Raw genomic sequence first — 26,589 nt, forward strand, 5'->3', positions numbered from 1 at the left:
TCTAGTATATCCAAAACACAGATCGCACTTACCATTGATCTAGTGCTTGGAACATACACGAATGTATCCCTAAATCTAGCTGTAAAGTTCGGCAGGCGAAACCGAGAAAGCAACCTATAGGCCAGTATAGATGACTCCCCCTTCTACGCCCTAGGGCTCGGAGGTAGAAAGTAAGTCGCCCTAGCGTGTCTATAATTTATCAGCACTCTAGAACACACACGCACCAGTCACTTGGGAAACTCTGCCATGACTAAAACCTTATTTGTGATTTAGTATCAATCACGACAGGAGCTTTCCCGGCAACCAGCACAAACATGAAAAGAGCACCGAAATACATAGATTTAATACAAGACCTAGCCTCAATTACTGTAGACTTCAGTGAGCAGAGATTACTCTCAATGGCACGCACGTGATGCCCTCACATTCATCTAACAGCTGGACCTTGAGACCAGGGAGAGTATGTTCGTTCGCCTCTTATGTTGGTAAAGAAGAGACGCCAAGTCCTCTCAACTTGGAGCAAAAGACTTCTAAACGGCTCCTGTTATCACCGTATGGTTAGAGCCGCTTAGACGGACAAACTGTTAGTCCAAACAGTGATCTGGCTTTATATATAACAAACTAACCCCATAGAAAGGTAGTAAAATAACTAAGTTAAATTTTACTAACAAAACTTATTAAAAAATCAAACATAAAAATGAAGTTCCCTTTGACACCATTATCTACGCCTAATGTTACGGAAATTACTTTCCGTAACACCAACCAGAGACTCTGAAAGTCCTGGCTATGCAACGATATTGTCCCTGCATAGCGTGACGGTACTCAGAAAGACACAGTGTAGAAAAACTTCACAATAAAAATAATACAAACAGGGAAGTAAAGTATCTCCACCATAGCCTAAGTTTAGCGTTACGACGATATTGTCCCCGCAAAACCAAACACAGACACAATTTACAAGTTCAAATTTACCAGGATAATTCCCAGCAAACACAAACAAATAGAAAGAATGGTAGATAGAGGCACTTCACTCACCCAAAGCCAGAGATACTGCTAGTCCGATGGTTGAAGAATGAATCCATCCCACTGCCTTTACCGGCCCTTTTATATGATTTCATCCTAGATTGATATTTAAAAGTCTTAAATCACAATACTTCCGTGTAGTCATTATGTTCCGCTATTTAAGATTTATTTTTCCGTGCCGTCATTCACCCCTAATGTAGACAAACTGATTTGTCAACACTTTATTAACACCCGTGTAATGCAGACACAGTTCCGAGAAATCTTGTCGACATTATGAATGTACCAAGAAAAGTAATGTAGTCCTTACATCCTTTGCTTTAAGTCTCATTTTTGTTTGATAACGTAACTCGGGCACACGCACGTGCGTAATGCGGACAAAAATTCCGAGAAAACCTGTCGACATTACGAAGGTACCTAGAAGATTTGCAATTTTCATGATGTAGTCCTTACATCTTTTACTTAAGTCTCATGTTTGTCTGATAACGTAACTCGGACAAACACCTGCGAAATCTCTGAATAAAAGTCATAATGGCGCGTCCCTCGTCCAATCCTTAATAGTCCTTGTTCGACAATTCGGGGCTCGTCAATGAATTAGACGGTTCACAGTAGATATAAGTATAATCAGCTTCCACAAAATTGTATATATAACAGAATTTGATATGTTTAAATGTTAAGTACAAGGCAGCGCTTGATCGTGTCGTAGATGGATTCGTAATGATATGCAAAAAGTCATATGTACTCCTCCCGCGCGTCCGTCCCCTCTCTCGTCCAGCAGCTAGGTAAGGGTGAGTGTAGACATCTTCCCCCCCTCGGAAACTGTGGGTTTTCGAGTAGCTTCTTCACGCTCATCATTAGGTAGCGGGCAGAGATTTGTGACAGCACGGCGGATGAGACCCTTAGACGTATTCACATCTGCGATGCGAGCTATACCATCGGCTCCTGGATACAGTCGATGAATGCGGCCCATACGCCATTTGAGTGGTGGTAGATTGGCCTCCTTGAGTACCACCATATCGCCTTCAGCGAGTTTTCCCTGGTTAATGCGCCACTTTGATCGTTGCTGCAGCTCGTTCAAATATTCAGTGCGCCATCTCTCCCAAAACTGTTGTCGGATCTGCTCAATTTGCTCGTATTTTCTTAGACGATTTGGGTTGATTTCGGTAAGTGTGGGCGATGGCAATGAAGTGAGCGGTTTACCGATCAGGAAGTGCCCGGGACACAAAGGATAAAGGTCTGTAGGATCGGCTGATAGGGGAGTAATAGGCCTAGAATTTAGGATTGCCTCGACTTGTGCAAATAAAGACGATAATTGTTCAAAAGTGAAGTTAGTGTTCCCTATCATACGCGTTAAATGATGTTTGGCAGCCTTTACACCGGCTTCGCTAAGTCCGTAAAAAAGCGGTAAATAAGCAGGTGAGAACTTGAAATTTATGAATTCACCGGCAGCATATGACGAGATGGATTCACCGCAAGAGTCTAAGAATCTTTTAAATTCATTATTTGCGCCCACAAAGTTTCGGCCATTATCACAATAGATTACACTGGGCTTTCCTCTGCGAGAGATAAAACGATTTAAACACATGATAAATGCCTCTGCACTCAAGTCTGATGCAATTTCCAAATGAATCGCTTTGGTTGCAAAACAGACGAATATACATAAATAACTTTTAATTATTTTGCAACCACGTCCCTTTCGATCACGAGTCGGAAATGGACCAGCGAAATCTATACCGGTAACCTCGAAAGCGAAGCTAGGATTGACTCGAGCGGAGGGTAAGTTTCCCATTATTGGTATAATAGGTTTAGCTTTAAGTATTTTACAAATTTTACAATTGTTTACTGTGGATTTCGCTAATCTTCTTCCAGCAACAGGCCAGTACAATTGTCTGACTTTAGTCAGTAAAAGCTGAGCACCTCCATGGCACAATTTTTTGTGTTCTTGTATGAAAAGTAATTTGGTAAAATGATTTTTAGAGTCAAATATAATCGGATGCTTTTTACTAATATTTCAGATGAATTCTGAATACGTCCGCCTACTCGGAGGATACTCTTCTCATCTACGAAGGGTCTGAGAGAAAGGATTCGCGATTTTGAAGGTAAGTATTTTTTATTATTTAGTAGATAGAGTTCATGCTCAAAACATTCCTCTTGGTGTTGTTTAACAAGATGATGCAATGATAATTGTAGTTCGTCTGTGGTTAGGTGGGCAGTAGTTTTATTATTTGAGTGTCGCACGTTGTGGATAAAACGCAATGCATAAGCCAAGCTTCGTAATAATATTGTAAATTTAGAGAGATGTTCGAAATTGACCAACCTTTCACAAATTGTAGGTATAGTTGTAGTGCATGTTATAGGTATAGTAATTTGAGGTTTAGAATTAGTTTTGTAATTTTTCATTTCAGGTATGTTGGCACTAGGTATAATGACTTCTGGCCAGGCTGATGGCCCTTCTAATAGGAAGGAGGGGCCATGCCACCATATGTTAGCATCAGCTACTTGTGATGGACTTACATCTCGTGATGCTAAGTCTGCAGGATTTTGAACACCAGGGATGTGCCTCCCCCAGATAGCATTTTAGACTTGGACCCGCCTTGCAACAAGTTTGACGTATCACAAGTGAAGGGTTGTGACAAGTTTGCGATGACAAGTATGTACACTTGACGCAAGCCTGGATCAAACCTCCTAGTTTCCCAACAACAAACTTGCAAGAAGTTTGTTTTGCAAACTATGTGCAATAATGACATGTTCGATTTGCATCGTGTTTGTTTCGACAATTTATATGCAATATTGACATTGTAAACCTTACATATTTTTTGTTTTAACAAACTATATGCAATACTGATATTATCAACCTCGCATGATGTTTGTTCTAACAAATTATACGCAATACTGACATGTCAGATTTACGTCTTTTTTGTTTCTACAATTTATATGCAAGGCTAACATGTCAAATTTGAATGATGTTTGTTTTCATAAACTATATGCAATAGTAACATCTCAGCTTTGCATAGTGTTTGTTTAACTAAAGGATTTTTCGTCACAATCGAGTGCGATGCTGGCGAGGCGTGAGCGAGGCGCGTCGCTGAGGTCCGAATGTTAGCCTCATGTCGTTACACGAGGCACAACGGTGTGTCGGACTGTCGGTGTCGCGCCCGCGCCGACGCCCCGCCGGCATCGCGCCGGAGTGTGACGAAGCCTTAAACTAACTAAATAAAACAAATTATTCATGGGTAATTATGTAAGATTTTATTACAGTATTTATTAGGTATGGAACACAACATATTATTTTACAGTACATATGGTGCTACTTTCCCGCACGCGTGCGGGAATGAGCACTTTCTGTGCATATGTCGAAACTTTAAAGACCCATATACAGTACATATGGGTCGTTGTACGATACACGTGCGAATCAGTAATTCGCATTTAGTGTCGATTTCAAACACTCCCTTCGGTCGTATTTTAATTTATCACCACTCGTTGCGAATTTCCTATTTTTTGCACTTGTATCGTAAATAACTATTAAAGCACTATTGGTTAAACTGACTAGTGTCAGTATGCAATAATAATATATAAAGAGTACCAACATACAGTATTGCTACTTAATGCACAGACTCGTTATTTATCCCTTAATAAGACCCCAGTTATACACTGGGGAATAAATCTACAGTAAAAAAACCTAAATAATTAAAAAAAACACGTGGTAAATATATGCACTCTACCTATTAGTACACTTGATTTGACATATATTCTCTATTAAAACAGTGATATGATAACTCACCTTCCTTAACAGGCGTAGTGCATAAATTGACCACTTATTGCCGTGGATTTCTTAACACCAAAATTAAATACTGATGAAAAAAGTAAGAGATGGCGGGATGACCTCGACGCTTTTTGCAGAGACTGGCGGGAACATACTTCAAACCGTGATGAGTGGCGGAAAAAAGGGGAGGCCTTTGCCCAGCAGTGGGACACAAGATAGGCTATTAAAAAAAAAAAAAAAAAGGTACGAAAGCAATATATATCAACTATATAATAATGGTTTTCTCAATTGAAAATGCTGAAGGATTCTTCCATTTTCTCATATTAGCTATGTTTAAAATATCGCCTCTGCCTTTATAAGGGTTATGCTTGTCTGTTTAGTCTTTCTGCCCTGAAACAAATAAATAATATTATAATGACATGCCGTTTTTACCACATACCAATCGACTTGAGGTATATATCATAGACGCATTAAGGTTACCTACTTTATACTTATTTTTTTAGGATCAGAAAAATAACAGTCAAACGTGGGCAGTTATTTCAGAAAATTGCGATGCAATTAAGGTAAATGGGTTTGTTTGCCATAATTTACTTTTCTATCGACACCGGCCTTAGAAACTAGGGATTTTCAAAGCATTAATCCTTACAGTAATTCTTACCTTCTTGTTGTCCTAACTTTAGCCTGATTCAGCCAATCGCTAATTATTTCTTTCAGGTTTTCTTCTGTCGCATCTTCGTAAACTTTCTTGCAGATTTCTGAATAAAAAACGATTTGAATTTACTTGTGCTTACGAAATTTTAAGCAGGCGTATGGGAAAGGTATAAATAATACTTTTTTAATATAATTATTATGATATGAGGCCGTTAATGTCAAAGTCGGTGTTGAGATACTTTAATGTTAGGAAATTTGGTCACAAAATATACTTACGTAAGATTATTTTACAGGTTTCTGTCTTTAAAAATGGTTTTTTATTGGAGTTCTTCATTTGTTTTCCAGTTAAGGAATATAGCTCGGCAACTTCGTCTTGTAGTATTCTTTTCAACATATTAGTGGTTAGACTTCGAATGTTTCTACCGCCAATACCAGCCAAAAATGATACCTATTAAATAAAAGTTACAAAATTACAAGATAAAAAACAATACATAAGTGTCGGACATAAGTAGACAAGTGTATACTGTATACTCACAATTGCCTGTTTGTTCCGGACTATTTGTAACTGGTCATTGAAATGACAAAAACTCGCATCATCCTTTACTGGAAGAGTAGCTAATAATTCAGAAATTTCTAAATTATCTTGTGTATATGCATTAAAGCTATCTGCTGTATGTGTCCCTAAAAGTATGTCAACTTTTCTATTCAATTCAGACATTTGTTTGGCCAAGTCAGTCACGACCTGGATTAAATGAGCCTGCTGCATGCCAAATTGTTTGCTTACGGAGCAGCCTACAACAATAATATGTAGTTAGATGGTGTCACAAGGGAGCTAAATTACATTTATGGAGAAAGCGTACATAATAATCCTTGACAAAGTAAAGCTCGCTACGCTCGGGATTCTAAAATAGAATGCACGATGAAAATACTTTTTCTCCACTCCACCTCGGAAAGGCGCTCTTAATATCCTTTAATAAGTGTGTGGAAAGTTACGTTTTATCCACATGTCCGAATATCATATCCGATTGTAACTTGATACAAATTCTAACAACAACAATATTATTCATTTTCTGCGATAATTTTGAATGATAAATATTGAATAGCAATAATTTTGATTACATTTGCATTATTTAACAGCTTGTATTTTCCTCGCATTGTTGTGGTGAAAAATGTTGTATTGCACTCGGCGGCAAAGTTTGTTCAACCTCTCGTGCTTTGAGGCCCTCGCACGCTCAAGATTCCACTTTTTGAACCACTCGCTACGCTCGTGGCTCAATTTCGGAATATTTCGCTGCCTCGGGTCTCAATATAAGCACGAGAAGTTAAACAACAACTTTGCCCCCTTGTATAATAAATAACTATTGCTAGGTACCATATGTAACACATGCCTATACTTTTTACGCCACCTTTGAGGAAAATAAAAGACCACTAAGACAATCAATACATCCACCATCCACCTGACATCTGTCATTCAACATCCGTTATTTGACGTCCGTCTTCAGACATTCGTCATCCGCCATTCGACAGTCATCCATCATCACAGACTAGATCCAAACACCGCTATATGAAGCATATGGAGCTCAGATTAGAAGCTAAGACCGCGAGGTCACCACAAATATAGGAGCTCTTTTGCTTATAAAATACTGCGCCGTGAGCCGCACAATTGAATTGATTCCTGTTCTAATTTATGCTACAACAACATGAAAATGATATTTGTTATTAATAAGGTCACAAATTAGTATATGGGAGCGCCCGTGTGTGGTGACCTCAAATAGTGTCGCATGCTCCGCGTCTAGTGGGTAAAAGAGATCCGTGTCCATCATCTTTCGTCGTCATCGTCATCATACCACAAATCACAATGGCCGCAAAGGTAAAAATTAAATAATGTAGCCCTAGATATTTTCACAGCACATATTCATATCACCACATTTCACAAACCAAGAGCAAAGTTTTTGCTACTCATGCCGATTTTAGTTCGTTGCCATGCTCACGATTCTGAATGATCATAGCTCGCTACGCTCGTGATTATATTATAGAATCGGCACTCGTTGCAATTACTAACTTTGCTCTCCTATTGCACAAATAACTATTTCTGAATAGGTGATGTGAAGAAATATTCTATCTACATCTAATCTAAAAACAATGACGAAAAAAACACATACCAGAGATACCGTTCGAGAAATTATTTGTGCAGGCTAGAGTATGAGTGGGACTACATACAATGATAGAGTTTCCATCTATTGCCCCATGGTTGTTAACTTCTGCACAGTTGTTAAATTCTTCAGGCACAATGTCTGCAACAAACACATAAAAGTCAAACGTTAAAACAATATATAACAAAAAATTTAGTTTCTACAAATTATTTCTAAATCTGCTAAAAATGCGTATCAGATAAGCTGTCACACACGGTGGGTAGAGAATGTAGAGATTTAGGGTGACTCCCTTAAAAGTAGCTACCAAAGCTATTTTTATTCACCCAACACGATTAATAACCAAAAAAGAGACAGAAAAACGGACTTCGGTTAAAAAAATCAGTTTCAAATTTTATTTCTACGTAACCTCCTCGGGATCCTTAAAATAGACATGGTCAATATACAATAAACCAATTACCATATGCGTGGTCTTCAACTCCACTAGAACACAGATGGCCTTCTACAGCTGGGTTGTGTTGACAATTCATCTCTTTAGAGGAATTACTGGCATTTTTATTTGTGTCTGCTACTAACATGGCACTTATTTTAGGTTTAGGAGGAGTTGGATATTTAACTAAATCATTTTCTTTTTTTTTTAATATTTGCTGGGTTTTTGACATCTTCATAATGGGGTATTCATCTTCTGAGTTAGAGTCTTCTGGCAGGGATATTTTTTTTAGTCTTCTTTTTCTTTTTCTTACTTCCTCATCAGAATCCAAATTGGAAGTTTCTTCTGCTTTTTTCAAATGGAGACGGGCTTCACTATAATTTTCTGAAAGTAAAAATGGATTCAGGAAAATTACGAAAAATATATATACGAGATGGTATTGTTTTTAGGGTTCCGTAGCCAAATGGCAAAAAACGGAACCCTTATAGTTTCGCCATGTCCGTCCGTCTGTCTGTCTGTATGTCCGAGGCTTTGCTCCATGGTCGTTAGTGCTAGAAAGCTGAAATTTGGCATGGATACATAAATTAATAACTCCGACAAAGTCATACAATAAAATCTACACGTAAAGTGGGGGTGAAATTTTTTTTTTGCTTCAACCCTACAGTGTGGGATATCGTTGGAAAGGTCTTTCAAAACTAATATGGGTCTTCAACAAACATTTCTTGATAAAGTGAATATATTCGGAGATAATTGCTCCGAAAGAAAAAAAATGTGTCCCCCCCCCCTCTAACTTTTGAACCATTAGTCCAAAAAATATGAAAAAAATCTTGGAAGTAGAGCTTAAGAAAGACATTAAATGAAAACTATTAGACCAGCGGTTGAACAAAAATGGGTTTCGATAATATTAAAGTTTTTTCTTTTTTGATATGTCATTGGGAGTATGTTAAATAATACTTTGGTAAAAAGTTAGAAATTTTAAGGTTGAGCTTTCGGTTATATTTAAATATTTTAATTTTTGCTAATAACTAAGTAAATATAGAATTAAAGTTACAGAAAACTTTAGCATATCGAATAACACTTCAATTTATGTACAATTTTCAGTTTTTAGAAATCTGGAACAGCTGCTTTCTGGTAAACGTAAAAACACGAGTTATTTTGTAAATATAGAATTAGAGTTGCTGATATTGCAAAATTACAATATTATCGATCAACTTAGTATTCTAGTAAAAAGTTAGACATGTAGACAATGTGCTTGTCTAGATATTGATTTCAGGTTAAGCAGTATAGCTAATATTGAATTAAAGTTTGTAGAGTTAATAATAATCGATCATCAACAATGATCTCAGTTACTAAACAAAAATTTAGAAATATAAAATCACGGCGACACTCATTACTGATATGTATGCATTCCTTGCTTATATAAATACGTTACGTTTCAAACGCGCGGCAAGTTTGCGCGCGCCGCGCGCTGTGGCAGGAGGCAGCGAACAACGGTAGTGGGGAGCGGGGTGCCCTTGACTGCGTCTACGGTCCATCAAAAATATTCCTAAAGCGTGTTTTAAATTAATAGCAATAGAAAATTGTTATTTTGTTGTTACTATAATAGGTATTGCCCGCGGTTTCGTTCACGTAGAATTCGTTATCGCGTTACATGAATATTATTTATTTATTTAAACTTTATTGCACAAACAAAAAAAACACAAATGGCGGACTTAATGCCAAAAGGCATTCTCTACCAGTCAACCATTGGGTCAAATAGAGACAAAAAAACACACAGATGACCACCCTTCCTTGTACCATTTTAAAAGCCAGTTGCAGCTTTTCTTTCCCGATTTTTTTCAGATGTTTGGACTTGGTATTTTCCTCGCGATAGTTATTTGTTTTAAGGGGAATGTTGTTGTTAACCGCTAATGCTAATATTGATAACCGATAGTTATATAGAGATACGTTATAAGGTATATGCACCCTCATGTTATTTATTTCTGATAAGAAATAAATGTAAGACAAAATTCACAGTGATACATTTCAAGTAGGTTGCCTTGTAAGATTGCGTACGGATAGTTTTTTTGTTTGTTATTTCATCGTATGATATATCAAATTAAAGCTTATTTGAAAGTTGCCGTATTAAAAAAGTTGGTCCAGTTAATGGTCGCCTAGATTAACCGATTTTTATATAAAATGTAGGCAACCATGGACTGGACCAACTTGTTAAAAAGGCAACCTAGTACAGTTAGTAATATAGTACCTGGGCGGTTATAACTATTTATTGTAATATGGTGGTGATAATCTACATAAACTTAAAAAGTAAAATGTGAACTGACAATTATTATATTATTATTACTTTATGGTACAGCGAAGGCATTAAATTATTAAATTACTACTGATAATGTAATTTTGCGACCTTGACTGTACCCGGATAAATACATTCAGTTACAACTCAGATCTGTTTGTTTAAAGTATTTATAAATGTAATTAGCTATTGTATCTTTAATTAAGGAAACTGTAGGTTTAATTTAATATTACCATATATTTCTGTTCAATTGTATATGTATGCAACCGTTTGTTTCTTAGTAAACAATAAACAAACAATTATTATTATTTACAATCGATTTTAACCTTACAGCACTTGTCACAGAGTAACGCCATCTATTGTCGATTTCTCTTATTACATAGGTCATTTTTTTTACTAAATTAAACTTGTGTAAAACAATAAAAAATTATATATAAACTTGAACGTATAAAAAAAAAACAAAAGTTAGTCACCGGGCGAGATTCGAACCCGTAACACTCGTTTAGCAGTCCGCGTCTTAACCCGCTGGACCAGACGGACAGTGGCCGGCAACACGAAATTAGTCACCATATTCTGCGTCGAAAGAAAAACTCATGAAAACTCGAAAACACGCGTTTTCCCAAACATAAGACTAATCTAGATAGATTGTATACCCCCAAAAACCCCTATATACCAAATTTCAGCGAAATCGTTAGAGCCGTTTCCGAGATCACAGAAATATATATATATATATACAAGAATTGCTCGTTTAAAGGTATAAGATAAAATAACTTTTCTTTTGATATATCATGTGACGTTTTCGTTTATACAGTAAAAGCACAGTGTAAAAAGTAACAGTGGGCCGACGCCTTTGATGTTTGCGTAAATGCCGACACCGCTCAAGGTCTCCGTACCTACCTAGGGTTATCACAGACTTACACAACTGCCCAAAAGAGGATGGAAATGTTTTTAGTTTTCATGTTGTATGATGTATGTGTACTAATTTTACAAATGACGTCCATTTTGGAAATAAAGATGGTGGACGTCACTTTTTTGAAAAAGTCGTCATGGGTGTTGTTTTCTGGGTTTTTAGGGGTGTGGATTTCAAAAATGGCATCTATTTTGAAAATAAATATGGCGGACGCTACTTTTTGAAATGGGTGTCGATGTGTATAGCCGTGATATCAACCACCTTTAATTCTAAAATGGTCTCTATTTTTGAAATCTGCACCAACAAGAACCGCCAAAATTGACGTCATTTTTGTAATTGGAACCCCGAGGAACCTCGGAGATGACACCCATATAGATTTTTAAGAAAAATTAATGTCCGCCATCTTGGATTTCAAAATAGACGTCATTTTCGTAATCGGAATCCCGAGGAACCTCGGATATGACACCCATATCGACTTTTAAGAAAAAATAATTTCCGCCATCTTGGATTTCAAAATGAACGTCATTTTCGTAATCGAATCCCCGAGGAACCTCGGAGATGACACCCATATCGATTTTTAAGAAAAATTAATGTCCGCCATCTTGGATTTCAAAATGAACGTCATTTTCGTAATCGGAACCCCGAGGAACCTCGGAGATGACACCCATATCGATTTTTAAGAAAAATTAATGTCCGCCATCTTGGATTTCAAAATAGACGTCATTTTCGTAATCGGAATCCCGAGGAACCTCGGATATGACACCCATATCGACTTAAGAAAAAATAATTTCCGCCATCTTGGATTTCAAAATGAACGTCATTTTCATAATCGGATCCCCGAGGAACCTCGGAGATGACACCCATATCGATTTTTAAGAAAAAATAATGTCCGCCATCTTGGGTTCCATAATGGATGTCATTTTCGTAATCGGCACCCTGAGGACTTTCAAAAATAATTAAAACATCAAATACTACATGATACATATTAGTACGGTCGCCAAATCTCAAAAGCCCTCTAGAAACACGATTTAATTGACTCGGCTCGGCCTTACCCACAACCGGTATCAATGTGTTCGGACAGTTCTCCTGATCACCGTACATGCGGTAGTAAAGCGGAAAAATGGTGGAGGGGATAGTAATGACGTCACAAAGATGGCGGCCGGACCTATTCTTTTTGGCGGTGTATCTCGAAAACCACTTAACCGATTTTAATCATCGAGGTGTCAAATAATAGCTTATATTATGGAGATTATTTCCTCTTCTACAAACATTTACGTGAAACCTATAGGAAAAAAAATAATCACAAAAAACAGTTTTTTTATAAAATTATTATTTTTTATTTTGTAAAAATCTCCGTAAATATTAGCATTTCGCAAATTTTGTTTAATATAAAGCATATTGCTTCATTATCAAGCAATATAATGAGCCTTAAAACATACAGATCGAGTAATAAACAATGAAGCTACACTCATTTATTTGCGCATGGGTAACGATAACTGGCTTTTACCGGTCGAAACTGTGGTGACTGTTACGATACGTATTGAATGGAATTTATAGAGTATCGGTTTTAATTACTGAAATTATAATGACAATTATAAAAACCAGACACAATAATGTTACCTTACTTCGACGTTTAGTCTCTTTTTTCGTCTTAATCATAGGTAGGTACATATTTCTTTTTACTTAAAAATTTTATACAGGGTGAACTTTTAACCACCAGTCATACTCTGCGCAGCGACTTTATAGGTCATACTGAACAACTTTTACTATTAGTAGTCCCCAAGCCGCTCCGAGGCCAGATTTAATTGACTCAGCTCGGCCTTACCCACAACCGGTATCAATGTGTTCGGGCATTTCTCCTGATCACCGTACATGCGGTAGTAAAGCGGAAAAATGGTGGGAGGGGAAAGTAATGACGTCACAAAGATGGCGTCCGGACCTATTCTTTTTGGCGGTGTATCTTGAAAACCACTTAACCGATTGTATTCATCGAGGTGTCAACTAATAGCTTATATTATGGAGATTATTTCCTTTTTACAAACATTTACGTGAAACCTATAGGAAAATAATAATCACAAAAAACATTTTTTTTTATACATTTGGTTGGTAGGTTTGTCTTATGTTTTAAAGCAGTAAAATCTTTCAAGTCGAAACACAGTATAAATATACATTTTGTTGTCTAATCTAAAAGTATGATGTTCATTGTTTAAGACTGATTAGTGATTACTGAATTAAATAACATGCTATTTGTTATTTTTGTTTTATTTTTTAAATCAGGTATTAATTTATTCACTATGTATCACTATATAGGCAAAATGTGTATCATAGTTGGTCTGTAAGTACTTACTACTTGTGTCGAATATAGGTATAAGATGAAATTTTAACCACCAGCCATACTCTGCGCAGTGACTTTACAGGTCATACTGAACAACTTTTATTATGGGACCAATGCCGAATCACGCAAGAAAATTTGGATCTGGAATGACACCCACTGGCTGTGCCCTACCACACAAAGCGAGATGACATTCACAATGCCCATACCTCTCTTTTGGACGTAGTTTAAGGACGTACCCGGGTCCATGACGCATGCTCGCCACACCGCTGCTTAAAATAAGCTGACGCACCGTAAATTGAACTGCGTAAAAATCGCAAAAAATATTACACGGAGATCTTATGGCAGACACCGTACCGGTGACGTAAAAGACGCAACTGTTTTGCGAACAAAAAAGATTCGCGTGAAGCACGTCACTGCGATTCCGTACCGTCACCGTTTTTTAAACAGCGGTGTGGGGAGCATGCGTCAAAAACGGTACGCATACGACGCGTCACTGCGATTCCGTATCGTGACCGTTTTTTAAGCTGCGGTCTGGTCGCACCTTGTATTGTATTGTATTCGGGCGATTTTTCCGCAACTCGACGACTTGCGCCTATTTTGCGTGATATGTTGGGGGTGGGCTAGTCCTGCCAGCCCAGCTCCTCGAGGAATCCTATCAAACCTTTGATGTTGAGTAGGACCTCGGGGAGGTCTCTCGGAGATCCGAGATGTTTAGCCCTGTATGGAGTCACTCCGCTGCATTCCAGCACCACGTGAGAGGCTGTTTCTTCTGTGTCCATGCAACCTCGGCACAGGGGACTGTCTGTGACACCTGTTGTGAAAAGATGTTTGTTAAATAGTCCATGACCTGTTATGACACTGGTTACCATACTCGGTCGGACCTTCCCTAGTTGCAGGAGCGCCCTTGTGAGTTTTCCGTTGATGCCAGGCATGGCTTCTTTTGCCTGTCTGCATCCAGTCTGGTTCAGCCAGTGTTATGTGTGTAGTTTCCCTGTACGTGCCAGCAGCATTGAGCGTACCTTGCTAAATGGTATCGGAAGAATCGGTTCCGGACCAATCGCCCCCGCATTCGATCCTTGCCTGGCAAGCTCGTCCGCAGCATCGTTACCTCGGGATCCACTGTGTCCCTTGATCCATTGTAGGGTGATCTTGTTATTATGACATACCTCCATTAGTCGTTCGTGGCATTCGTGTATAAGTTTGGATGTAACTATATGGCTATTTAGAGCCATTAAGACTGCTCTACTGTCGGAGAGTATGCGGATGGAGGATCCTACTACCTTCCTTGCAGTGATGGCAGCCGCCGCGTTTATGATGCCCATGCACTCAGCTTGGAATACCGAGTTATGGGCTCCTAGCGGAGTGGTGATCGACATGTTCAGGTCTTCTGAGAAGGTTCCAGAGCCCGATCCGCTGTCTGTTTTGGACCCATCAGTGAAGATTCTCAGCTCCCGGGGATTGAGTCCTTCATGATTGTCGTCCTCATATAACTGTATTTTGTACCTTTTATCGAAGATAGCTTGTTTGTGAATCCGGTCCGTGCCTGACCTAAGCACTGGAAATTCGTCATACACCTTTTCCAGGCATTTTGTGTGAAGAGCTCCTGTGATGTTAGACCATATCTTGAGGGTTCGCAACCTTACCGCTGAGAGACTGGCCTCTTGCTGTATGTGTAGGTGCAGCGGTGGAAGATTTAGCATGACCTCCATGGCTGCAGTCGGGGTAGACCTCGTGCAGCCAGTGGTGGCCGCGCATGCGAGCCTTTGAAGTCTTTGTAGTTTGTCTCGTACGTTGCCTAGGTTTGTTCTTGGCCACCAAACCAGAGCACCGTAACAGAGTAAGGGGCGGATTATCGTCTTATAGAGCCAGAGGGTAATTTTCGGGTTGAGTCCCCACCTCTTACCAATCATCCTTCTGCACTGCCAGAAGACAACTCCCGCCTTGTCTATCCGTTTGTTGATGTGGTTGTTCCAATTGAGTTTATTGTCGAGAGTTAGTCCTAAGTACTTAACTACCAAAAAATAAAATACAACGTAAATTAATACCTGATTTAAAAAATAAAACAAAAATAACAAATAGCATGTTATTTAATTCAGTAATCACTAATCAGTCTTAAACAATGAACATCATACTTTTAGATTAGACAACAAAATGTATATTTATACTGTGTTTCGACTTGAAAGATTTTACTGCTTTAAAACATAAGACAAACCTACCAACCAAATGTATAAAAAAAATGTTTTTTGTGATTATTATTTTCCTATAGGTTTCACGTAAATGTTTGTAAAAAGGAAATAATCTCCATAATATAAGCTATTAGTTGACACCTCGATGAATACAATCGGTTAAGTGGTTTTCGAGATACACCGCCAAAAAGAATAGGTCCGGACGCCATCTTTGTGACGTCATTACTTTCCCCTCCCACCATTTTTCCGCTTTACTACCGCATGTACGGTGATCAGGAGAAACGCCCGAACACATTGATACCGGTTGTGGGTAAGGCCGAGCTGAGTCAATTAAATCTGGCCTCGGAGCGGCTTGGGGACTACTAATAGTAAAAGTTGTTCAGTATGACCTATAAAGTCGCTGCGCAGAGTATGACTGGTGGTTAAAAGTTCACCCTGTATAAAATTTTTAAGTAAAAAGAAATATGTACCTACCTATGATTAAGACGAAAAAAGAGACTAAACGTCGAAGTAAGGTAACATTATTGTGTCTGGTTTTTATGATTTTAATTATAATTTCAGTAATTAAAACCGATACTCTATAAATTCCATTCAATACGTATCGTAACAGTCACCACAGTTTCGACCGGTAAAAGCCAGTTATCGTTACCCATGCGCAAATAAATGAGTGTAGCTTCATTGTTTATTACTCGATCTGTATGTTTTAAGGCTCATTATATTCCTTGATAATGAAGCAATATGTTTTATATTAAACAAAATTTGCGAAATGCTAATATTTACGGAGATTTTTACAAAATAAAAAATAATAATTTTATAAAAAAACTGTTTTTTGTGATTATTTTTTTTCCTATAGGTTTCACGTAAATGTTTGTAGAAAAGGAAATAATCTCCATAATATAAGCTATTATTTGACACCTCGATGATTAAAATCGGTTAAGTGGTTTTCGAGATACACCGCCAAAAAGAATAGGTCCGGCCGCCATCTTTGTGACGTCATTACTATCCCCTCCACCATTTTTCCGCTTTACTACCGCATGTACGGTGATCAGGAGAACTGTCCGAACACATTGATACCGGTTGTGGGTAAGGCCGAGCTGAGTCAATTAAATCTGGCCTCGGAGCGGCTTGGCGACCGTACTATATACAAACAGAAGCAAGAAACAATTTCTTGCTTTTTAAAGTCTTAAACTACTCATAATTTCTTAAAATAAGTTATAAAACATGTCCGCCATTTTGAATATGAAAATTGATATCATAATTATGATATATTTTTGTTTACACTGAGACAAATAATTAGCACATGTCGTATGAAATATTTTAATTGTGTTTTTTTTTTTTTTTAATACTACGTCGGTGGCAAACAAGCATACGGCCTGCCTGATGGTAAGCAGTATCCGTAGCCTATGTACGCCTGCAACTCCAGAGGAGTTACATGCGCGTTGCCGACCCTAACACCCTCCCACCCCTCGTTGAGCTCTGGCAACCTTACTCACCGGCAGGAACACAACACTATGAGTAGGGTCTAGTGTTATTTGGTTGCGATTTTCTGTAAGGTGGAGGTACTTCCCCAGTTGGGTTCTGCTCTAGATCTGGAATGACATCCGCTGTGCTGTGCCCTACCACACAGAGCCAGATGACATTTACAATGCCCATACCTCTCTTATAATGCCAGTGCTAAAAATGTCATTGCGAACTACCTGCAATAACTATACAGTACCTGGGCGACCGAGCTTTGCTCGGTTATAACTAACTATTTATTGTAATATGGTGGTGTATAGGTGATAATCTTAACTACATTCTTTTACTAAATTAAACTTGTCTAAAACAATAAAAATTAAAAAATTATATATAATTTCACCAGGCGAGATTCGAACCCGTAACACTCGTTTAGCAGTCCGCGTCTTAACCTGCTGGACCAGACGGACAGTGGCCGGCAAAACGAAATTAGCGACCATATTCTGCGTCGAAAGAAAAACGCATGAAAACTCGAAAACACGCGTTTTCCCAAACATAAGACTAATCTAGATCGATTGTTTACCCCCAAAAACCCCCATATACCAAATTTCAGCAAAATCGTTAGAGCCGTTTCCGAGATCCCGGAAATATATATATACAAGAATTGCTCGTTTAAAGGTATAAGATAATTAGGCATTAAAACACTCGTGTGACCTTTTTAAGAAACTCACTTCGTTCGTTTCCTAAGCCCACACTCGTGTATTTTAATGCCTTTTATTATGTAGCAGTAACATAAACTACTAATATATGTTGAAAGTAAGTACAGGCGGCTAACACAATGGTAACAAAAGACAAAAGTTTTGAAAATGTAATTTTCATTATCGTCACTTGGCTGTACATTTGAGGGCCTATCGCGAACCACGTTCGACGTGTTACCTCTCTGTCGCACTTGTAAATTCGTACGTAAGTATGACAGGGAGGCAACACGTCGAACGTGGTTCGCGGTAAGCCCTCTGATGCCACCTCCATTAGTCTTTTGTACGCCGGTTTAGCCTTCGACTCAATGTATAATCTACACTTTTTATGGAAACGTAGTTCCTCCTTCCCGTAGAAATATTTAACTTTCCCATCACCAAGAAAGATTATTTGCTCGCAGTTATTAGCTGCTCAATTCCTCGTTTTTTCTCTGTTACTAAGTCAGTACAGTACACATATCAAACATTTTTCACTCATTTTGAAGTCGTAATAACTTTTATTCTATAATTAAATTCATGTAATGTCCGCATCTAATTTATGTGCACGATAAACAAACAAATGAATGATTTGAAAGAAAAGACAAACAGCGCTTGCGAAGCTGAGCGGGGGGCGCGGGCGGGGCGAGGTATCTATCGCTCACTAGGTCGGCTACGATAGGCTCCCGCGCGCCGAGCCGACATGTTGACGGACCAGCGCGGCGTGGTTATGAATTTCGCGCCTTTTTAAGTTGATTTTACTATTACAATGCAAGCTACACACAGATATTTCTTACTTTCCATAAAATGGCTGCATATATTATTTTATAGTAATAGACTTATCTCTACGGACTTTAATTCAATATTAGATCTTACAGGACAAAAAACGCATATTAATTGTAAAGCACATATCCTATTCTTCTAATTTTTTGCCTTGCCTATTAACTTAAGAATTTAGATATGATATTGTAGATTTTTCAAACTTTAATTCAATATTAACAAAATAATAAGCTAATTTGAGTTTGACAAAGTAGCACGTTGATTTTTTTTCTAAAAATTTGATAGCATAAAGCCTCATACATATTATAAAAGACGATGCTTAAATTTTGTACTTTAATTCAATATTCAAAATTCATCAATAAAAATACATAAATACCTTATTTATATCTAACGCTCGTTCTAAATTTTCTTCATATATTACAAATATGCTTAAAAATATGCCCCATACCAGATAAACATCACTTTTCACTCTTTAGAATTATCGAAACTTATAGGGCAAAAATCCGGTCCCACTATTGGTCTATATAGCGGATATGATCAGTTTAGCTGTTTTTGAGTTATCGCAAAAAGTTTCCCCTTCATAGTAAAAAGACGTACACCCACAGTTCATCCCTTGGTTAACAATCTACCATACTTTAAGCTCCAGTTTAGCTTATTGTGATGGAAGAGTAACTACGGAACCCTACTCTGAGCATGGCCTGACATGCTCTTGGCCGGTTTTATTTCCTTTTCAGGTAGGCCGGAACCCTAAAAATATATGAAAATTTCATACCGTAGTATTTTAGAATTTTTATTTTATACTGCGGCCATTTATCCTCGGGTTCAGCTTTCCTTTTTAACAATTTGTCTTTTAATTCTTCTGTACGTACATTAGGGTACGAACATAAATTTTCATTTATTACCCAGTTTGATGCAATTATTCCTGGTGCATCAGCCTCGTCCACAAATGTAACGATGGCAAAATGAGCCATTATAAAGAATCTGAAAATACATTACAAAATAAGTACCTATGAAGCATAGCTAAATTGACCAACGAAATAAGTAAGTAGTAACGATTTTGTCAATAATTCTGGGAGTTTTTCGACTATAAGCGGTTGCGGTGAACATACATATTTTTTTAATGGGTCAGTATTGGCAGCTACTATAATCCCATGCCCCTATAAGAAGATTATCTTAGCGGGCCTTTAGATTTTTTTAAATTATAACATTGCAATTTTTATTTTAATGTAGGCAGCAACAAAATTGGTTAAAACAAAGTTTTTTAGTGCCATCTGTCCTGCTTCCATCAGGGATTTCATAGAGACCAAGCCATGTTAAGGCAAGGGCACTAGGAAAAACACAAATCAAAGAAAACGTTTCCCATACATTGTGAAAATGCTCTTTTATTACTTCGGTCAATCACTCACATACTCATATTATACGCTTTTTAAAATCATAATTTTGTATGAAGACATCACAATGGGGAAGGCAAATGTTAAAGGTTTTGATAGATGCCACCAGCATATGTTTCCCCAGTATCTAGTTTTGTTCTATGGGATTTCAGCCAAATCCCAAACTAAAATTTGACGGGGAAAACCTACGCTGGCGCCATCTGTAACAATACTCTGATGCTATTGGATTACTAAAAATCACGAAAATCAAAGTTACTATTTTTTATACATTTTTTCACTTATGAAGACATGCTGCAAGCTGTAATGAATCACAGAAATATCCTTATGCGATTAAGTGAATAACCTTGTATTTTTAGCTAATGTATGGAAAATGTTTTCTTTGATACTAGGTGGCTTTCCTAGTGCTCTAAGGTTGGTTTCTTGATCTTAATCCGTGATAGAAACAGCGAATGGCATCAAATGTGTATTTTTAAATAATTCAATTTTCTCCCTGACTGTGCATGGTTTCAAAATTATTTAAATGTCATAAATTAAAAAGCTAAAAAAGGTTTCCTAAAACTATTATCGCGTAGCGGCACGGGGGTTTAGCAGCTACATACACTTGCAGCAGCTACATCCACTTCTACTATAGGACTAATATATAGGACTAATTTGAATATCGCGAATAAAATGTTGGGTGTTTCATACACTTCGGCTCTGCAAAAGCAACTTGTATTAACAGTTTGACCAGGGGCATATTTCTCAAAAGCTTGTAACTTGTATTAACAAGTTACAAGCTTTTTAAAAATAGGCCCGGCTTGATATCCACATACCTGTAGTAAGTAATCATCCACTTTGACAAAACCCACAAGGCTAGTAAAGGATAGGACAGGAACAAAGGACATTATGGATTAAGACCTATGAATGCAGCATTTTGATTGCGACATGGTGATCATGAAAAGGGAGAAGAACAACTTTTCCCACAATATCCGACACAGGTTTTTCACATAGACTCATTTTTTCTTTTACTATATTAATTCCTATACTAGAACTTTCTATTAATGGTGTACCAAAGAAGTTTTCTTTAGTTGCAAACTCTTTACAGAGTATAACCATGCTCTGCACATTATTGGAAAACACTATGTTGCATACTGCTACAATATTACCATGTTTTAAAACACAATATGAATCCGGATGTGCTGTTTTTATTACAAAAGATTGAAATTTAATTGAGCTGAACTGCTGTAATTTATCACACCCTGGCAAAAGCAAGCCTGATGAGTGAGGTTTTAAAAATATTGGATAAATAGAACCACAAGGTAATATGTTTTTAGTCCAAAAGTTAGAATTACTCATTTCCCCGAACCTCTTAATTATTCGCTGAAGAGGTTTGGCCCCTTTTCTGATATTCTTTTTGAAAACCTGTAAAAAGTTTTCAAATGGAAATGCTGCACAGGAATCAAGTGCACCAAATTCATATACATCATCACTGAGGTGTACAAGACCATGTAGATTATAAGTTGCCATTTGGGCGCCATATAAATTGATGAATGTTTTGACAAAATGTTTTAGCAGATTTCTAGCATATTCATTGTATTTAAAGCAATATTCCGGATTTAGCAATATACTCATAGAAACAGTAAGGCTTATAAAATTGTTATAATATGATAAATATTCAGACTTTAATTTTGAAAGTACTAACGGCCCTGTGTATAGCAAAAAATGGCGAAATTCAGTTGCCTTCCACCTTTTGACGTCATCCAAAGAACGTGGTTTCCTATTGAACTCTAAAGGCATGTGCTTGGCAAGAGCAACCAGATCAGCACTGATGTTATTTAAAATTTGACGAGGCAGTTTTATTGGTACTGGTCCAAACATCCATATATAAATAAGACTGCGCACAACACCTAGGCAAACAAGGTGCATATAATCCAATGGGAAACTTTTAATAAAATTTATGCCAGGTACTGATATTAATAGCGTTTGAGTACGGTGAAAATCTTCATCATCCATCTTGAGAAACTCTTCATGGGTTCTTAGAGTTGCATCACACTCAGGAAATGTCATTCTGTTTTCCAAATAAACACCAGGCTGTCTGCACTTTGTACATGAATAATAACCTGTGTGTCCTTTGACTCCTAATAGAAAAGATTTTGCCGGAGTATCACAAACAAAACCTTTAATAGCAACTTTAATGTTTTTGCCGTTAATAGTCAAACCCGAGTTAATCAATTTAGCAACTTCAGAAATAAATTCTTCCATAAAAGATGTGCAGCTAACAGGTTTTTTAGGGCCACAATACACACCAATAGGGAACACAACCGATTTTATTGCAGGAACATTATAGACAGAACCCAAAATTGGCCAAAACTCCATTGTACTACTTTTAAATAATGGTAACCAATCAATGCTGATTAATAGAAGAATTTCATTATCATTTTCACTAACAAATTTCAATATTTCCCTCAAATTTTTCTCCAAACCTATATGAGAGTAATGTCCTGGCTCAACAACTCGACAGATAACATTTGCCGGAGTCTTAAGTAATGATCTAGCATCAGCTGGCAAATCAAAACATTCATGATCTTTTAATATATTCAGCAATTCATTAGTAGCAACATGGGTTATTTGATTTTTGATAGCCCAATGTCTCAAACTATTTTTAAATGATTCATTCATATCAATTGGATTAACCTGGTCATCACTATCTGATAAAGGCTGTTCATTAATAAAATTATTAAATGCCGAATAATCATTATAAGCTGGAGTATTTTGTTGACTTGGAGAGGAATTGAAATGGTTTTGAGGAGGATGGGAACAATGTCAAGAGGAACCCGGGCTATTCAAGTCAAATTCGTTCTCTGCCATTAGCTGCACCACCTGACGAGAGTTGTGATGAGAAAACAATATGTTTTCCTCTGTGTGGCTGTCATTGGTCGAAATATTATTTGTTTGTGTTTTGTGCCATTTCTCGTTTTATTCTCTTTAACTGTCCCTGCCTAGACATTAGGACAAAAGGTTTTCGAGACATGTTCAGTTCTTCCTAAAGAAAATAAAAAATAGAAAATAAGTAAATATCTCTAGAAGCCGTCAGATTTTTAACTCTAGTCACCAATATCATTCCATATCGACTCATAGTAATGTTTTCGTACGCCTAGCATATCTTGGCATGTGACGCGCGAATTCATACTTCAAGCGTGACTCGAAGTATAAAGTAAATACGCTACAACCTGTAGGCCTAGCATATCTTACGTTGTACCCTGAACTCGCGCGTCAAAAGTCAAGTTATGCTAACAGGCCTGCTTGCCCTTTAACCATCAACACACACACAGTGAATCCTTCCTTAAAGCATCACCTCTGGGGTTGAAGACGTCTAAAGGCTAAAATGATATCTGCTTTCGTATAGATAGGCCGTATTCTCGTTAAAAACAACAAAATCGTTACATAAGGAAATTAAAGAATTTAACCTACTTACCTACTATGTCCAGTAACAATAAAAACTTTATCACAATATTCACAATACCAGCTTCATGCAGCCTCAGCCATCTTGTCTCGACCGCCTCTGCTGCCTCTGCTGGAGTTTTTTTTTTTCTTCATAAGGATTTTGGGCGGTAAATTGGTAATAGCACAATACGGCCGGCGAACGGATGGAGCTGTCAGGTAGACGCTAACCGCGCTATATACTGGACCATGATATTAAAAAACGGTCAAAGTTTTGTTAGACAAAAAAGTGCTCTATTTTTTGATTCTTAAGGTTTAAATTTAAGAAACTCATAATACGTATTATTAAAGCAAGTAGCGAAAGTTGCGTCAGTTCAACAACGAAGGATGATTCACGACGCTTACCGAACACTTGCGTAGCAACACGAATCGATCGTCCATTTTATGTCTGACATATTATTTATCGTTTAGTAGTACTGAAGTTAGGGGTCAAATTATATTAGACATTGAGACGATTCAAATAATTTTTTTTGAAATGTGAACTGCATATCGTCTTTGTTTTGGGTTTGCGAATTGGCGGCATGGCGGGAATTCGTACAATAACCAACTAATCAACTATTAATGTATTGTATTTGTCGAAAGAGTACGAAATTTCGCTTGTTTTGTTTTAATTAATAATAAAATAATCATAGAAATAATATTCATGTATGGAATCAGATATTTTTAGCATACTTACTTACGCCATTCAATAGATTTTTCTAGTACCTTGGAAAAATATAGTTAGCAATGGTCTTATTAAATTTTTGCCTAATCATTTTAGGAATCCTTTCTAAGATCAATTACCTGGTAACTTATAACGCAGGTAACCAATAATTAGGAATACGGCAAATATTAATCCTTAAAAAAATAATAATATTTAAGTAGGTACATTAGTAGCAAGTTCTGGTCAAAGTACAACATATTTTCGGTATCTGAGGTACAACAAAGCAACTTTTTAGACAAGTAAGCTTCGTAATAGCACTTCCAATTGAGATTAGGCTGAAGTAATCCTACCATCGAGTAGCTAATTACTTATTTAACTTTAACCCATATATTATATTCTTTTTTTTATCTGTTAGCAAAACATGAAATCATCATCCTTGATGTAGGTACTTAACATTCGATATACTGACTTTTCATAAGACAATTTATATTTTGATTTTTTTCTTGAGATACCGACCGCTTTCAAGTTTCGTTGATAGCTTGATTTTGATGATTAATAATAACGTTTCAAATAATATGAATGAAGTAGGTATTTCAATAATATTGCCAACTGTCCGAGGTAAAACTAGGACCAAGGTAAAAGAGTTACTTTAAATCAATACAAACTTAAATCTGAAAGATCATCATCCGTTTGCAGTAAAATTGAAAGATCATGTAGGTATTGTGTCCTTTTGATGATAATAATTATGTGCATGTAGGTACGTAATTTTACTAATTAATAAAATAATTTTATAAAAATTAACTTTGCAGCAACTTTGAAAAATAATTAAAGACCATGTTTCCAACTTAATGTTACACCAAAGTTAACAGCAACTTTAAACCAAACACGGAAATAGTATTTTATACAATCTTAATACAATAGAGAGCTTTTCAGTCGAGTACCGTGTTTAGGCAACGAAGCTTGCTGAGTTGCTTAAGTGAGGTACGAGATTGAAAAGCCTGATTATATCACTATTGTATACAATACTTATTCTACGAGCTAATAATAATAGTATTTCTTTTACTATAAAACCTAAATAAGTAATGAAAATTGGTAAGTAGTACAAAAGACAAAAACGCGCGAGCCTCTGCCCGCCCGTCCCCCGTTCTATGGGAGCGCGGCGGCACGTGATTGGTCTATTTTTTTTTTATAGTTGATTACAGCGTATCGAAAAAAATTTGTACACTTGAGTTGGGAGTCCATATATGAAAAATATGCAATTATAGTTTTGTATAAGAAATCTTAATTCAACCATTACAGTCGACGAGTAGCAAAATCAACTTTGATACTTGAAACATCATCAAATTTTGCAGCAGTTTAGAATTTTTTTTTATTAAGCTTGCAGTTTGACGTTACACCAAAGTTTGCAGTAGCTTTAAAATAAATTTGAAAGATCATTTTTGCAAATTAACATATCAGCAAAGTTTGCAGCAACTTTGAAATATCATGCTTGCCACTTGAAAAAACGTCAAAGCTTGCAGCAACTATAAAAATAATAATAATATCATGTTTGCAACTTGAAGTCACAGCAAAGCTTGCAGCAATTATAAAACAAACTTGAAAGACCATCTTTGCAAATTGAAATATAAACAAAGTTTGTAGAAACTTTGAAACAAATGTCAAAAATCATATTTGCAACTTGCAGTATCTTCAAAGTTTGCAGGAATTTTGAAAGATTATATTCGAAACATGAAATAAAATGCAAGATTGCGACAATACTGCAACATATTTGAAGCATTATATATCAAATTTATAAGTTGCTCCAAGATTGATACAAGCTTGCCTTGTTACATTTGACGTAGCAATTTATAATCAAAGAAAAATCATATTTGCTGCAAGGTGATCTGCTATCTGGGCCAGGATCCATTTGCTGTAAGCTGCTGAATCTCTGCGACACGGTTGGCTACAAACGTTTTAAGATTTTGTGTGGGTGAACAGATCCATCCTAAAGTTACGGATGAGTCTGTCCAATAATAAGTGTTTGTGACTCTAAGTCGTAAAGCTTCGATTACTTTCGAGCTTAATCGTGCAGCTAATAAAGCTCCGCATAATTCAAGACGCGGGATGGTCTGAGCTTTCACAGAACTAACTTATGTTTTAGCACATAACAGGTTAACTGATACGTCACCTGAGCTACTAATCGAACGCAAGTAGACGCACGCTGCATACGCATCTTGCGATGCATCGCAAAATGTATGCAATTCAACGATCGCATCGGGATCGTCAGCGAGAGCAAATCGAGGTATTTGAAAGTTGGTCAGGCTCTTAAGGCCTTGCACAAAATTGAACCATGATTTTGACAAATCTGTAGGAATAGGATCATCCCAGTCTAACTTAGTAA

General features: G+C 37.0%; 1 protein-coding gene across 4 annotated transcripts; it reads right to left on the reverse strand.

Moving 5' to 3' along the window:
- Positions 1-1,616: 1,616 nt before the first annotated feature.
- LOC133533853 (uncharacterized) lies at positions 1,617-25,261 on the reverse strand. Of its 4 annotated transcripts, XM_061872922.1 has the most exons (8): positions 20,899-21,060; positions 19,468-19,676; positions 8,039-8,392; positions 7,591-7,722; positions 5,964-6,220; positions 5,705-5,876; positions 5,436-5,532; positions 1,617-5,167 (listed from the first exon to the last, which is right to left on the reverse strand). In XM_061872922.1, exons 1-8 carry the CDS (start codon positions 20,913-20,915, stop codon positions 5,140-5,142), a joined length of 1,266 nt encoding a protein of 421 aa, XP_061728906.1. In that variant the 5' UTR covers positions 20,916-21,060; the 3' UTR covers positions 1,617-5,139. The 4 variants fall into 4 exon arrangements, 1 of the variants encoding a protein (XP_061728906.1); XR_009801936.1 differs by lacking the exons at positions 1,617-5,167; positions 5,436-5,532; positions 5,705-5,876; ... (1 more) ...; positions 7,591-7,722; positions 8,039-8,392 and adding an exon at positions 23,589-25,261 and having other exon boundaries at positions 19,600-19,676; positions 20,899-23,108; XR_009801935.1 differs by lacking the exons at positions 1,617-5,167; positions 5,436-5,532; positions 5,705-5,876; ... (1 more) ...; positions 7,591-7,722; positions 8,039-8,392 and adding an exon at positions 23,541-25,261 and having other exon boundaries at positions 19,600-19,676; positions 20,899-23,108.
- Positions 25,262-26,589: the final 1,328 nt, after the last annotated feature.

Source organism: Cydia pomonella, unplaced genomic scaffold (genome assembly GCF_033807575.1).
Source record: "Cydia pomonella isolate Wapato2018A unplaced genomic scaffold, ilCydPomo1 PGA_scaffold_208, whole genome shotgun sequence".
NCBI lineage: Eukaryota > Metazoa > Arthropoda > Insecta > Lepidoptera > Tortricidae > Cydia > Cydia pomonella.